Source organism: Schistocerca americana, chromosome 1 (genome assembly GCF_021461395.2).
Source record: "Schistocerca americana isolate TAMUIC-IGC-003095 chromosome 1, iqSchAmer2.1, whole genome shotgun sequence".
NCBI classification, from domain to species: Eukaryota; Metazoa; Arthropoda; class Insecta; order Orthoptera; family Acrididae; genus Schistocerca; species Schistocerca americana.
The window spans coordinates 331,931,696-331,946,950 of NC_060119.1; the positions used below are offsets into that span (position 1 = coordinate 331,931,696).

Consider the following 15,255-nt stretch of genomic DNA (forward strand, 5'->3'; position numbering starts at 1 on the left):
ATTCACAATATTCAGTATCTTGTACATTACCGATTTTCTTCTTGCATATAACAACAGCTACATGTTTTTATTTTGACGTACAGAAATAATTAGTCAGATCTAGTCCCTTGTTATTATACTCTGAAGACTTGGTTCATTTAGCCCTTGCTCATTAAGGCACAATGCATCTGGCTTTGTTTCACTCAGGAGTATTCCTACTTCTAGTTTTTTGTTGCCTGAGTATTTAATGATACAGTCAAGAATTAAATGTTATTTTCTTTTTGGTGGCTTCTGTGATGTTGAAAATCTGATTTAATTGGAAAATGACATGTGACCACATTGTATTCATTATTATTTATCTTGTCTCTCTTCTCTTTTGTTGGCCGTCGTGTAAAAAAAAAAAAATCTTCACTAAGTACTGTGGTACTGCTCGAACTCTTTGCGAAGTCCACCTTGGTTTCCTTTCTGTTTGTGCAGCTTTTGATGAATTTGTGATTGTTGCTTTTTCGTACTTCGATGTATTTCATATTCTTTTTGCGGTATTGTGTCTGATGGTTCATTTATTACATTTCATGCTGCTTCAGTTGGTTCTTCTGTTTACACGTCGTGATCTTCCTGTATTTTCCTCTTTGCTCAAGTACTACAATTAGTAATGCATGTTAATTGTGCATGTTGAAACACGTACTGACTTCCTAAGGTGACGAAGAAGGGGATGAATTTACAAGTTGTAATTGCCTATGGAATATAGTATCAGCTTTAACTTTTCCGCTATGCGAAAGACACGTCATTTGCTAGTAGGGTGTTCATGTATGTTGGCCAGCACGAGTCGCGGTATGCGTATGCATGCGCAAGTTTTCAATGCTTGGAGTTACGCGGCTTTGTGCAAGAGTAGCAACCGAGATGTCTTCGTTGCAGAAGTTATTTGTATTGCGCGGTGAAAATATGAGTTTGGTTATGTGTTACATTTAACATGTACACTATGTGAACTGTGCATTGGTGTGTTATAACAGCGTGATTGAAGATAATTGGATATCAGGACATTATTAACCGCTCCGCGTCCACATATTAACGGTGCATTTGGAAAATATCGTTGCCCATGTGAAATTAAGCTTGTACTCGGTTTGGTTATGACAGTAAATAATTTTTCCATACAATGAATATATCTCAGAATGACATATTGCGGACCCTTGATCTACTCGATCAGTCTGTAAATATAAGCCGCAAGCCACCGGCTCGCGAGAGAGAAAATGTAGCAAGGAAACTGCTGGAAAGCTTTAGGAAAGGTTTGTTGAACAAATTGTTTGCTTTTGTATATGTGTGCACAATATAGGTAGTACTATGACTTACATCTGGAGTTACACACTGCGTTAGCATCTTTCCCAGACTATTGATGACTTAGAAAGCCAGTGTCCTATTAGTATAATGTGGCAGTATACCGTCTAGATTGTTGCTTAAGTTGAACTGACAGTGCCTTGAAATCAATTGCAGAGTAGAAACCTAGTACATACATGTTTTACATCGTTTTCCTCTTTGTGGTTATTAGACAAGTCAATCTGTCGGAAAACGAGTCAAAACTCCAAACCTTCACTGATAAGTTAATTTCGTTGTGACGGTTTTCAGACCTTCACTACTTAGTTAATTTCGATGTGATGGTTTTCGGTCTGAATACGGATTTGATGCAATTCTCTGCACTGCTCTATCCTGTAATGGGCTCATCTCTGAACAACTGCTCTGACCTACATCCATTTGAACAAATTTATTCAATTCATGCCTTGATCTCTCTCTGCTGCCAAATTGACAATTCTTTGATGCGTTTGGGGGTATCCTATTAACTGATCCTTTTAATAAAACTGCCATTATTTTTCCCCCAGTTTGACTCAGCTCTTGATTAGTTTCTTAATCTGCACGTCTATTCTTCTGCAGCAGCACAGTTCAAAAGCGTCTGTTCTCTTCATGCCTGAACTGTTTATGTCCACGTTGAATTTCTGTAAAAGGCTATACTCGACACACTATAGCCAGTCTGTATTTTGTATCCTCTGTAATTTATCGATAAGTAGTTTTGCTGCCAAAAATAACAAAACTCATATACTGCTTTTAGTGAGTCATATACTGTTCCAATTCTCTGAACACCCACTGGTATAATTTGACCCATCATATGGACTAATTTCTTCTCGCTGAAGTTTACTTCCTTTTCCATGTTTTCCCATGGTTTCCTTTATAATTTGCTTAGTGTACAGGGGAAATAAATTGGGCAGAGGTTTCAGCCCTATCTCCCACTCACTTTGCGACCAGTGCTTCCCTTTCAAGCTGTTAGTCTGCCATCCAGTTCCTGTACAATTTGTATGTTAATTTTCACTTCCTGTGTTTTAGCCCTGCAATCTTCAGAATTTTGCAGCTTGATACACTTCATGAGTCAAGCATCTGCGCTGATACCATCCATCCCGATCAGGGGCTGTCGCCATGTTCTAGCCAACATTGCCAAAAAGCTTTCTTTAAGTCTACGAATAGTATAATCGTAGAATCACTTTTCTTTAACCTATCTTGTCCAATTAGTTGGAGTGTCAACATTTTCTTAAATGTTCCTAAATTTCTCAAGAATCCAATCTGAAGTTCCCTTAGGTTGCTTTCTATCAGTTTTTGCATTATGTCAATATTTCGCAGTCCTAACTTAGTAATTCATGGTTCAGTAGTATTCACACCTGTCAGTGACTGCCTTCCTTGTGTTGGAATTATCCCATTCTTCTTTAAGCCTAATGCTATTTCGTCTGTCCCATATCTCGCACACCAAATGGGAAGTTCTGTCATTGTCCAAAACGTCTGTTACTCAGAGGGAATGTTGTTCACTCAATGGGCTTTGTTTTGACTGCACTATCAAATTTTTCTTGCACTATCATATCTCACATTTTGTCTTCATTTACTTCCTCTTTGTGCATTAAAACATTTCCTTAAAGTTCAGTTCTCTTCTTAAAATTCCTTCCATTTTTTTAACATTTCCTCCTTTGCTTGTTGGACCCTCTGAGCTTTTGATATTGAAACAGCTGGTTCTCTATTCTCTGGAGGTCTTTTTAATTTTATTACAGGTAGTATCTATCTTTCCTTTACTCATTTATTTTTCTATAGCCTTGGATTTGTTCACTAGCTGTTCATACTTACTGATTTTGCATTTCCTTACAATCTTGTTTTTGATGTCTGTATTGTCTTCTGCCTGTTTCTTTTGCTGCATTTTTATAATTTCTCATTTCATCTCTCTTGGTATCACTGGATTTCTGCTAGGACTTGCCTTTTCTTCAACAGTTTTATAACATGTTAATGTAAACCATTTCATGTTTTAAAGCTACCAGTTCGTCTTCTGTTGTATTCTTTCCCTTGTTTCAATCAAACAACGTCTAATGCTTCTTCTGAAACTCTCAACTACCTTCAGTTCTCTCAGTTTATCCTGGTTTCATCTCATTGATTTTGTACATTTTTGCAGTGTCTTAAATTTTAATTTGTAGTTCATAACAAATAAATTATGATCAAAGTCCACCTCTGTCCGTGGAAATGTCTTACAGTTTGAAACCTGTCTTACCATAAAATAATGAGTCATAACTTTTAAATTTATTAGCATTTTGACTCTATACCATGCTGCCAGCATGAGAATGGTAAAGCTGGTGATGAACAAATATGGGTAGGGGCAGACAGAGCATATAATAGCTCATAACAGATAGCGGAATTGGTGGGTTGCTGGTAGATACTAACTTCCAGTCTAACAAGAGGGCTCATGTAACCAGAACTCCTGACTTAGGAATTTTTCAGAGTTCTTGTGGTAACAGTAACAGAATGCATGTTGTCAGCCAGAATGTATTTTTAATCATTACGAGGAAAGAGGGCAGCTTTGAGAATTTCCCCTTTCTATATTCAAAGAGATTTAGAGGGCATTTCTGGCACTCTAAAACCTATGAAACGAATGCAATGGGATGCTGTTGGTAGAAACTTCTACCTGCAAATTCCTCGTTGGGTGTGAACCCTTCACAACCTTGGCTTAGTGAAGCGGCCCATGTTAACTTTAGCTTTCATTCGCTTCCTAAGGACGCTACTCCAGCCTCAATCTATCGCCTTCAATTTCACAACCTTCGTGTGGAACTTCACTATAGTACCTTTGTGTACACTGGTGGCTCTCGGACTGACTGTGCTTTTTTCATGGCGCCTGTGAATTTTGATGTCAGCTTCCGGCACACTGCCCAGTATTTACACCCGAGCTCTCAGGCCACGGAGTACATCCAGGGATACAGACTTTTCAATTGTGTCCTCTGCTCAGACTCACTCAGCGCCCTTCAAAGTCTATGTGCGCTATACACCGCCCGTCCCGTAGTGCAACGGCTCCAAGAAAACTGTCACTTGCTCACTCTTGGTGGAGCCACTGTGATTTTTATTTAGGTTCCTTTCATGTCAGTCTGCCAGGAAACGAGGCTGCTGATGCTGCTGCCATGGCTGCAGACCTCGTACCACAATTCACGAGTCCCTATGTTCCCTCCGATGATCTCTGTATTGCTGTCTGTCAGGAGGTGGTGTCCCTTTGGCATCGCCAATGGTCCTCCCTTCACGGGAATAAGCTCCGGCTCATTAAGCTTCTCCCAGTGGCTTGGACGACCTCTCAGCCATCCCGCTGGGAGGTGGTGATTTCAACTCGGCTGCACTGCCTTTTTAGCTATTGTCATTTGATAAGTGGCGCTACCCCACTATTTTGTACACATTGCGCCTAAGTTTTAACTGTCTGCCACTTCCTGACGGAATGCCCATTTTTTAACCATTTATGTTCCCGCATGGGTCTGCCATTTGCGTTATCATCAGTTTTAGCAAATGACGCATCGACTGTTGGTCATGTTTTACTTTTTATCCATTGTAGCAATATGGTGAAGGCCATTTAAATTTTGATTTTGGACATCTGTTTCCCTACGGTGTATTTTATAGACTTTTCTCCATGTTCCTGTGTCTAGCCATCTTCTCTTATGTCATTTGGGATTGACGTTTAGTCATTTTATTAACTCCTCTCTGTCTTCGTCTTCTATAGTTTGACTTGGGCGTTTATGACCCCAGTTGTTTTTTGCACCCTAGACCAAAGCAAAACCAAAACCAAGCACGTGTAGCCAGTCAGTGTGGTGGGGCTGTTATGTACCCATCAGGCTGAGCCCCCTGACAACACAGGGATCACACTACTGATACCTGAGCTGTTCCCTCCCCATGTATGCCAAGGAGTGGATGCTTGTCTTCATGGAGCATCAGAACTCCCAGCAATGGCTGTGGTGCGAGGTGGCTCTTGCTGGCTTTGTGGTGCCCATGGCGACAGCCCCTGATCGGGGTGGATGGTATCAGCGCAGATGCTTGACTCATCAAGTGTATCAAGCTGCAAAAATCTGGCCGTTCTCAAGCAGAAGTTTCTTTGAGTGGTGAAGGAACATTCAATGCTGCTTCATATGACCCATCAGCCTTCCCTTCCCCGACTATAACATGGGAGGGAGCTTCAGGCTCACCGTATAGGGATGGAACACTTTCCCTGCACTAGGATAGATGGGGACACATTCACAGCCACAAAGCAGTTGATTTTTGTGGAGAATATTGAGAACAGGTTTGGTGAAATGGAGTTTCTTAGTAAATATGGTCGGGCTCTCTGTTGATAAAAGCTGCTTCTGCCACCCAGCCCGCAGCCCATTGTGCCTGTGATCGTCTTGGCAATGTCCCAGTTTCTATTACTCCTCGCCAATCTCTGAATATGGTCCAGGCAGTGATTTTTCATAGGGACCTTATCCTGAAAACTGGTTTCTTCATTCACCTCTGCCTTTCTTGTGTTGTGACCTGATATTTGTGAGTGTTTCATATCGAGCAACTTAACCTCTTACCTGTGTTTACATTCCGCACTGACCAGTTGCAGCTGTAGCGGCGCATCGAAAGCTAAGTACTAATTAATTGTGTGTATAGTGGTTTATTTAGGAACTTAAGTAGTCTTCAACCGGTGTTCTTGGTGTTTTCTGGTGAAATAATTTCAGAAGAACCTTTTGGGAACTGTTTTCAGTTTTGTTTCTGTGTCATTAGACGTTTGATTCTCTTTCTGTATTAGTCTTTTGTTATATTCTCATTTGTTGTTGATTAATACTGTTAATAATAGTAGCTACTTCCCTTGTAGAGTAAGTTTGTGATTATTGTAGTCAGGTTTTTAACATCTTCTTATTGTAGTAGCGGAACTTAGATAAAGTAGTTTTCTTGTTTCAATAAGTGTAAGATTTTACCATGAGTGAGAAGTGTGGGCTTTGCTGTAGGTCCGTGAGTAGTGGATTGCAGTGTGAGACTTGGTTGAAGTATTTTCACTGGGGGGAATGCAGTGGGGAAGCCAGTGGACATTCTGGTGAGATCCTCTCCTGGATCTGCAGGTTATTAGCAAGAGTAAGTTGATAGAGGAACAGGAGCGTAAGATCTGTGCCCTTCAGGCGCAATTGAAAAACGCACAGGAGGAGCTAGATAGGATGAAGAGGGGGAAGGGGGTTGGGGAATGGGAGCTGGCTGTTGGCAAGAGATCTGCTAGGAGAAGAAGATTTTCAGATAGTTTTACTATTGGTGTTTGCAATAGATATGATCAACTGTCAGAGTCTAGTGGAGAGGAATCTCTAGTAGCTGTAGATGTAGGAAGTATGATGCAGACCTCAGCAGTTACAGTGGCTAGGACAGTTGCAAAGTCGAAGAGGAAGAAGAAGGTTCTGCTGTTAGGTAGTTCTCATGGCAGAGGTGCAGGCCAGCAATTGCAGGAAGTGTTGGGGAGCGAATACCAGGTCACCAGCATAGTGAAGCCTAATGCGGGATTGGCTCAGGTGACTGTTAACATAGGGGGGTTATGTAGGGAATTTACTAAAGAGGATCAGGTAGTGATTGTGGGTGGGGCTGGTAATAGTATTGATAGGGATGGGGAGTATGACGTAGATGGTGACCTGGAAAAGATAGCCACTCAGACTGGCAACACGAATGTGCATTTCGTGGAACCGTTTCAGCGTCACGATCGGCCTCATCTTAATACAGCCGTCAGGCGAGATGAGACGAGACTTGGGGGTGCGCTGATGACAGAAAGCATGTGTCACATTTCAGTGGTGCCGGTGGAGTCTATCAGCAGGACGGGGTTCACTAGACATGGCCTGCACCGAAACAGGTATGGGAAGGGGAGGTTGGCAAAGCTTATAGGTGACAGCATAGGTGGGGGTGGTGGGATCACTCATGGGAAAATTCCTGCAGTAGTGGGTGTTAGAGGTGCACCTGTTTTAGATTGAAGTCAGCTGATAGGTATTCCTGCTTAAGGGAAGTCTCTCTAACAAAGGAACCACTTTTGACAAAGCTTAGGTATCCGAGTAATGAGGGAATTAGTATATTTAATCAAAATATACAAGGTATTAGAGATAAAGTTAGTGAACTGCTTATAGATGTTGACTCTGAAATTATTGGTATATCTGAACACTTCTTAAATAAGGAGATAATTCAGAGGCTTCCTTTACCAGGATACAGGTTGGCTGGCAGCTTTTCTAGGAGCTCTTTGTGGTGTGGGGGAGTAGCAATGTATGTGAAAAACGGCATCCCATTTGAGTCAATTGATGTTTCAAAATACTGCACTGAAAAGGTGTTTGAATGTTGTGCAGGTGTGGTTAAATTTAATGGAGCTAAACTTCTAACTGTTGTTATTTATAGATCCCCACACTCCGGTTTCACAACATTTTTGCTAAAGCTAGAGGAGGTTCTTGGTTCACTGTATAGGAAATACAAAAAGTTAGTTATATGTGGTGACTTCAACATTAATTGTATAAGTGACTGTGCAAGGAAAAAGATGCTGGTAGATCTCCTTAATTCATGTAATCTTATGCAAACCGTATTCTTTCCAACGAGAGTGCAAGGGAACAGTAGAACAACCATAGACAACATTTTTGTTCATTCCTCATTACTAGGAGGGCATTCTGTTAGCAAAAAGGTGAATGGCCTTTCAGATCATGATGCACAAATTTTAACTCTAAAAGATTTTTGTGCTGCAACACATGTTAAATATAGTTATCAACTGTTTAGGAAAGCTGATCCAGTTGCTGTAGAGACCTTTGTAAACCTTATCAAGGAACAAGAGTGGCAAGATGTCTATATCGCTGATACAGTAGATGATAAATATAATGCTTTTTCTCGTGCTCTTTGAAAGTTGCTTTCCGTTAGAACGTTCAAAACAGGGTACTAGCACAAATAGGCAGCCTAGGTGGCTGACTAGAAGGATAAGAATATCTTGTAGAACAAAGTGGCAATTATATCAAAACGTTAGAAACAGGCAAAATCTAAATGCAGTAGCCCATTACAAACAGTATTGTAAGGTGCTTAAAAATGTTATTAGGAAGGAAAAAAGTATGTGGAATGCAGATAGAATAGCTAAGTCTCAGGATAAAATTAAAACCATATGGTCAGTCGTAAAGGAAGTGGCTGGTCTGCAGAGACAGGTCGAGGATATAGAATCAGTGTGTAGTGGGAATGTCTGTGTTACTGATAAGTCGCATATATGTACAGTATTTAATAATCACTTTCTGAATATAGCAGGTGAACTAAATAGAAACCTAGTCCCAACAGGGAATCATATAGCGCTCTTAGAAAAAAGTATTCAGAGACTGTTACCTGAAATGCTCCTCCATGATACTGACAAGAGGGAGATTGATTTAATAATTAAATCACTAAAGACCAAGAACTCTCATGGATATGACGGGGTATCTAGCAGAATACTGAAGTATTGTTCTATGTATGTTAGCCCAGTACTTAGCCATATCTGTAACTTTTCCTTTAGGAGTGGTCGGTTTCCTGACCGATTAAAGTACTCGGTAGTAAAGCCACATTATAAAAAGGGAGACAGGGATAATGTTGACAATTTTAGACCTGTTTCTATGCCATCTGTGTTTGCTAAAGTTATCGAGAAGGTTACTGGAGCATTTAAATTCACATAATTTGCTGTCAAATGTACAGTTTGGTTTTAGAAATGGTTTAAAAACTGAAAATGCTATATTCTCTTTTCTCTGTGAGGTTTTGGACGGATTAAATAAAAGGTTGCGAACGCTAGGTGTTTTCTTTGATTGAACGAAGGCTTTTGACTGTGTTGACCACAAAATATTACTGTAGAAGTTGGACGATTATGGAGTAAGGGGAGTAGCTTACAATTGGTTCACCTCTTACTTTAAGAACAGAAAGCAGAAGGTAATTCTCCGCAATATTGAGAGTGGTAGTGATGTTCAGTCCCAATGGGGCACTGTTAAGTGGGGCATTCCCCAAGGGTCGGTGCTGGGGCCACTGCTGTTTCTTATTTATATAAATGATATGCCGTCTAGTATTACAGGTGATTCAAAAGTATTTCTGTTTGCTGATGACACCACCTTGGTAGTGAAGGATCTTGTGTGTAATATTGAAACAGTATCAAATAATGTAGTTCTTGAAATAAGTTCATGGCTTGTAGAAAATAATTTGATGCTAAATCACAGTAAGACTCAGTTTTTACAGTTACTAACTCACAATTCAACAAGAACCGATATTTTGATCAGACAGAATGGGCATGTTATAAGCGAGACGGAACAGTTCAAGTTCCTAGGCGTTCGGATAGATAGTAAGCTGTTGTGGAAAGCCCATGTCCAGGATCTTGTTCAGAAACTAAATGCTGCTTTATTTACCATTAGAACAGTATCTGAAATAAGTGACAGTTCAACACGAAAAATAGTCTACTTCGCATATTTTCATTTGCTTATGTCGTATGGTATTCTTTTTGGGGTAATTCTTCTGATTCAATAAGGCTATTTTTGGCTCAAAAATGGGCTGTTCGAGCTAAATGTGGTGTAAGTTCAAGAACCTCTTGTCGTCCCCTATTCAATAGTCTGGGAATTCTGACATTGCCCTCACAGTATATATTTTCTTTAATGTCGTTTGTTGTTAGCAATATTAGCCTAGTCCCAAGAGTTTGCAGCTTTCACTCAGTTAATACTAGGCAGAAATCAAATTTGCATGTGGAGTGCACTTCCTTGACTCTTGTGCAGCAAGGAGTGCAGTATTCTGCTGCATCCATTTTCAATAAGCTACCACAAGAACTCAAATCTTAGCAGTAGCCCAAACTCTTTTAAGTCTAAACTGAAGAGTTTCCTCATGGCTCACTCCTTTTATTCTGTTGAGGAGCTCCTGGAAGAGCTAAAAAATTAAGCAAATTCCAGTGTTACATTGTTGATTTTCTTTATTTAAGCTTACGACTTGTTGCCTGAATATTTGTTTTATATTTCATTTTATCTGTTTCTACTATTGTTATAATTTCATGTATTGACTCGTTCCATGACCATAGAGACTTCTCCCTAATTTGGTCCCATGGAACAATAAATAAATAAATAAGTAACCAATCTCTGAAAATGGTCCAGGCAGTGATTTTTCATAGGGACCTTATCCTGAAAACTGATGAGGAATTCCAGGCTAATCTGGAGTGACATGGCGTTCATTTTGTTTGATGTGCGCAGAAGGGTCACAGAGACAACCGCACCGATACTGGTGCCTTTATTCTGTCATTCGAGGGGACTATCCTTTAGAGAAAGTTAAAGTTACGTGTTACAGGTGTTACGTGAAGCCATACATCCCGCCACCATGAGGTGCTTTCATTGCTTGTTTTTTAGGCATATATCATCCCACTGTACAGCGGACCCTCTATATGGTGACTGTGGACACCCACTCCATGAGGGGAAGCCCCTGTGTTCCGCCACCTGTGTGTATCAATTGTCATGACCAACACTCCTCTCACTCGCCGGATTGCCCAGCTTACAAGAGAGAATAGAAGATCCAAGAGTAGAAGTCCCTGGATTGCCTGTCTTAAGCTGAGGCTCACCAAAAGGGAAATACTGAAGCGTCAGATGACACCCGTCTGCTTTGGCCCATGACGTCACAAATAAAGGTGGAAACGACCATAAACCACGATTCCAATATGTCGCATATAAAGTCGTTACGTACATATTATAAATACAAAAATACATCGAGAAATAAACACACACAATTTCTACAAAAAGCCTAATGACCTTAACGGGACAAGTGCAGGAAGTTGGGGGTTTTTGGGTGGGGACAAACTAAATATAAAAAAATTTATACACCCACCCCCATACAAAACAACGAAAAAAAAACAACAACACAAAACTCCCCAAATTTCACTAAACACAATATCATCTGGAATCGGACACATCCCGTGACCTATATAGCTCAACAGCAGCTCCCGATCCCATAAATTGGGATCGAACACTTCCCTTGACCTATATAGTTCAAAAACATCCTCCAATACCAATACCAATACGAACAGCCACAACCACACATTGTAATAAAACACTTTCCTCTACCCCAACACACAACACGTACACTAAAAACAAAAAAAATAACTTACCACAAAAAAGTTCCGGCACCACAAACTAGGTTGGCCACCTCAATCACACACCCAACTGCGTGCACACACACACACACACACACACACACACACACACACACACACAAAACCAACAAAAAATACTCAACCAAAAGAAAGACCCGACCCACCCACACCTCTCAACAAAATAGATCCTCCTCAACTAAAACACAGCTGGCCGGAGTGGCCAAGCGGTTCTGGGCGCTACAGTCTTGAACCGCGCGACCGCTGCAGTCACAGGTTCGACTCCTGCCACGGGCATGGATGGGTGTGATGTCCTTAGGTTAGTTAGGTTTAAGTAGTTCTAAGTTCTAGGGGACTGATGACCTCGGAAGTTAAGTCCCATAGTGCTCAGAGCCAACTAAAACACAAACCAACACACTCCCCCCCCCCCCCCCCCCCCCCCCCTCACAAACACTCTAACACAAAATAAACCACCCACTCCACCCTGAGCTGCAGCCAGCTACCCACCCACCCACCCAAACCACCCTAACTAACCACTTTCGGCCTATACATTTTACTAACAGCCCTTAAAAAAACCCGAAAAACACAATAGCCCTCAGGGACACTCTTCCGCCAACAGTACTCATCTAAATGAGACTGAAGGTTGGAAGAGCACCTCTTCCCCCTCCCAAGAACTGACTTAACAGCCACCACATCCCCTCTATAGTATTTGTGCAAGCCCCCGCCTCATAATGTTGAAACTCTTAAGCTATAGTTAATGACTAAATGATTGAATCCCCTCTCACCCACCCCCTAAATGAAGAAAATGCATCTGAAACTACTGTGGACCCCGGTTCTATGTACTCCTCAATTAACCCCGCTAATTCTGCCCCCCCCCCCCCCCCCCCAACTTAACCCTGTACCCTGTACTTAATAAACTCGGAAAACACTTCAAGGCAAAAAGAAAACCAATCAAGCACACTCCTCTCACTCACACCAGTCTCATGTGCGCAAAAACTATGTGAGGATCTTTACAAAAATAATAAGTCATCAGTACAATCTCGCGCATGCCCAATTTAGACTTCTCAAACCAGGAACCATGCCATATGGAACGCCAGATGTCATCCTTTCGACAGTGCCACATATAACCATCCCTGGTCCGAGATGCTGGAACTTCAGTCAACTTCATTTCTTGCCCACAAATGGAGCACTTCACGATCTTAGCAAGTAACCCAAACAGCTGTAAAAACTTTTATCAGCTCCAACGCGGTATTTCCCATCATTTCACACAGACGCGTGCTATTAATCTTATCCTTCCTGATCAAAAACAACAACCGATTAATTTACTCAAATTACCACACTACCTACAGCGAATAACACAAAATTAACCTTCACACAAAACCACTAAATCTTTAACTCACTGTAAAGAATTGCACTACAAACACAGTCAACACTCGAACGATTCTGTGTAATGAGCAAGACGAAACTGAGCCCATTACACCACACAAACGAAAGCCCTAAACATACCCCCAGAGGGCACAACAAACCACAACACGACGACATCTACAAACATGCCACACTCACAAACCAAACTCCGCGCCGTCATGACATCACACACCACAACACCCTTACGTCACGGGTCAAAGCCGACAGGTGGGATCGGATGCTTCTGTCGACCTGCCAAAAGTGTGAGAAACTCCATCCAGCATCAATATGTTCAGCTTTTACCTCTGTTACATCCTTTCCCCCTCCTACCTCTTCCTTACCCTGGCCCCATCCCTCTCCCCCCTCCCCCTTCCCTGCTTTTTCCATGACCTCCTATCCGGGAATCACTTTCCCTCCCCTGCTGTGGAAGTGCTCTCCGCTCCCCTTCTTTGGCACTTGCCGGAGATTGGGTTCCTCCCTGGGAACCCTCTCCCTGGTGTGTGTCAGCCCAGAAGCCTCCTACCAGCAATTGGGCATGGAATGCACAATCTGTGCACCCCAACATCATCCACTCTTTCGATTCCAGATCTTGCAGGGCCTGTACTCCCTCTGTGCCCTGCCCTTCTCCACTTCTGAAAGAGGAGGAGGAGGAGAAGAAGAAGAAACAGAAACATAAATCTCAAGACAAGCACCGCCCCTCACCGCCGGAGTCTGCCATCTTATTTATGGATGTCGCACCATCCTTGTCGGTGATGACCACTGACTGAGTGACATGACCTTTATGTCTAACCTGGACTGGCGCCACATGATCGTCCAGTGGAATTCCAACAGATGCTATCGTCACCTACTGGAAATATGTCATCCTTTCTCCTATTCTGCATTCTGACTTACTCTTCAAGAAACACACTTCTGTGATGATCACTCTCCAACATTTTGTGGTTATCGGGCATTCTGTCAGAACTGCACTGGTCCCGGGGTAGCATCTGGTGGGGTCTGCACTTTGGTTTACTCTAATGTAATTAGTGACAGGATTCCCCTACGTACCAGTCTGAAAGCAATTGTGGTTAGGGTGCAAACAACTCTGGCAATCACTGTCTGCAACGTCTACATCTCTCCAGGTAGGCCATTTCCTTGGGTTGAGCTGTCTACCTTAATACAGCAACTCCCACCCCCATTTCTCCCCCTTGCGGACTTAAGTGCCCACTACCCACTGTGGGGGAGTGGCATTTCAGTGAGTAAGGGTCTCCTAATTGACTATCTTTTTATGAACCTTGATTTATGTCTCCTCGGTGATGGTTCCTCTACCCACTTCAGTGCTGCTCATGGCATCTTTACTGCTATTGATCTCAGAATCTCCTCCTCTGTTCTCGTGGCTTCCCTACATTGGTCATCCCACAATGACCTTTGTGACAGTGACCACTTTCTGATGATTATATAGTTCCCCTGCTGCTGCCAGGCAGACAGGCTCCCACACTGGTCATTCTGCTGGGCCATTTCATCTTTGTATACAGCTACTGTGCACTTTGACACCTCTGTCTCGAATTGCGTTGATGCAGTCATGAAAGGCATCTCTGCCACTATTCTTCATGCTGCTGACACAGCTGCCCCATATCTGCAGGTCCCCCTCGTTGTCGGCTGGTACCGTGGTGGACCAAGAATATAGTAGTCGCTGTCCAGGCCTGCTGATGGGTGCTGCAGTGGTTTAAATGACTTCCTTCACAGACCAACGTTCTCGCTAAGGCTTGTTACCTTATTGAGCAGAGTAAAAGAGAATACAGGGAGCACTATGTTTCTTTTCTGGGGATGCATGCCTTGTCATCACAGGTTTGGTCCAAGCTCCGTAGCCTTCTGGGCTGCCAGCGGCAGTCAATTGTCCAGGGTCTTAACCTCAAAGGTGCTCTGTCCGGTGATCCATTGGTCCATGCAGAACACCTTGTGACACACTTTGTGACGGCATCGGTGTTCTCTTCCTGTCCTTCTACTTTTCTCTGGCAGAAATGTAAAGTTGAACAGACCCCTCTCTGTTTCAACCTGCAACACACTGAGCCCTATAATGAACCCTTCACTGAATGGGAATTCTTGCAGGCTCTTACCTCTTCATGAGACACCTCAGGCCAAGATTCTGTTGACAATCAGGTGATCCAACACTTGGACATTCCCCAGAGGCAACATGTCTTCAGGGTCTTCAACTGCATTGGGCTCATGGGTGCTTTCTCGTCATAATGACGAAAAAGTGTAGTTAGTCCCTTCCTTAAGCCCGGGAAAAACCCAATGTTTCTAGACAGCTAGCGCTCAATTAGCCTGACCAATGTACTTTGTAAATTGCTCGAGAGGATGGTTAGCTTCAGATTATGTTGGGTACTCAAATCTAGGGCCTTTTGTACCTGTATAGTATGGTTTCCAGGCAGGTCGATCTCCAACTGACCATTTACTCAGGTTGTAAACGGCCACCTGACATGAGTTGGCAT

At 42.4% G+C, this 15,255-nt stretch overlaps 1 protein-coding gene across 1 annotated transcript in view; it reads left to right on the top strand.

The window, feature by feature from the left end:
- Positions 1 to 890: 890 nt before the first annotated feature.
- The window catches only part of LOC124599071 (nuclear pore complex protein Nup107), a 225,362-nt gene continuing 210,997 nt past the window's right edge, over positions 891 to 15,255 (top strand). The window contains exon 1 of the mRNA XM_047136046.1: positions 891 to 1,262. Coding sequence (XP_046992002.1) covers positions 1,133 to 1,262 — 130 coding nt within the window. The 5' untranslated portion in view covers positions 891 to 1,132. The remainder of the gene's footprint in view (positions 1,263 to 15,255) is intronic.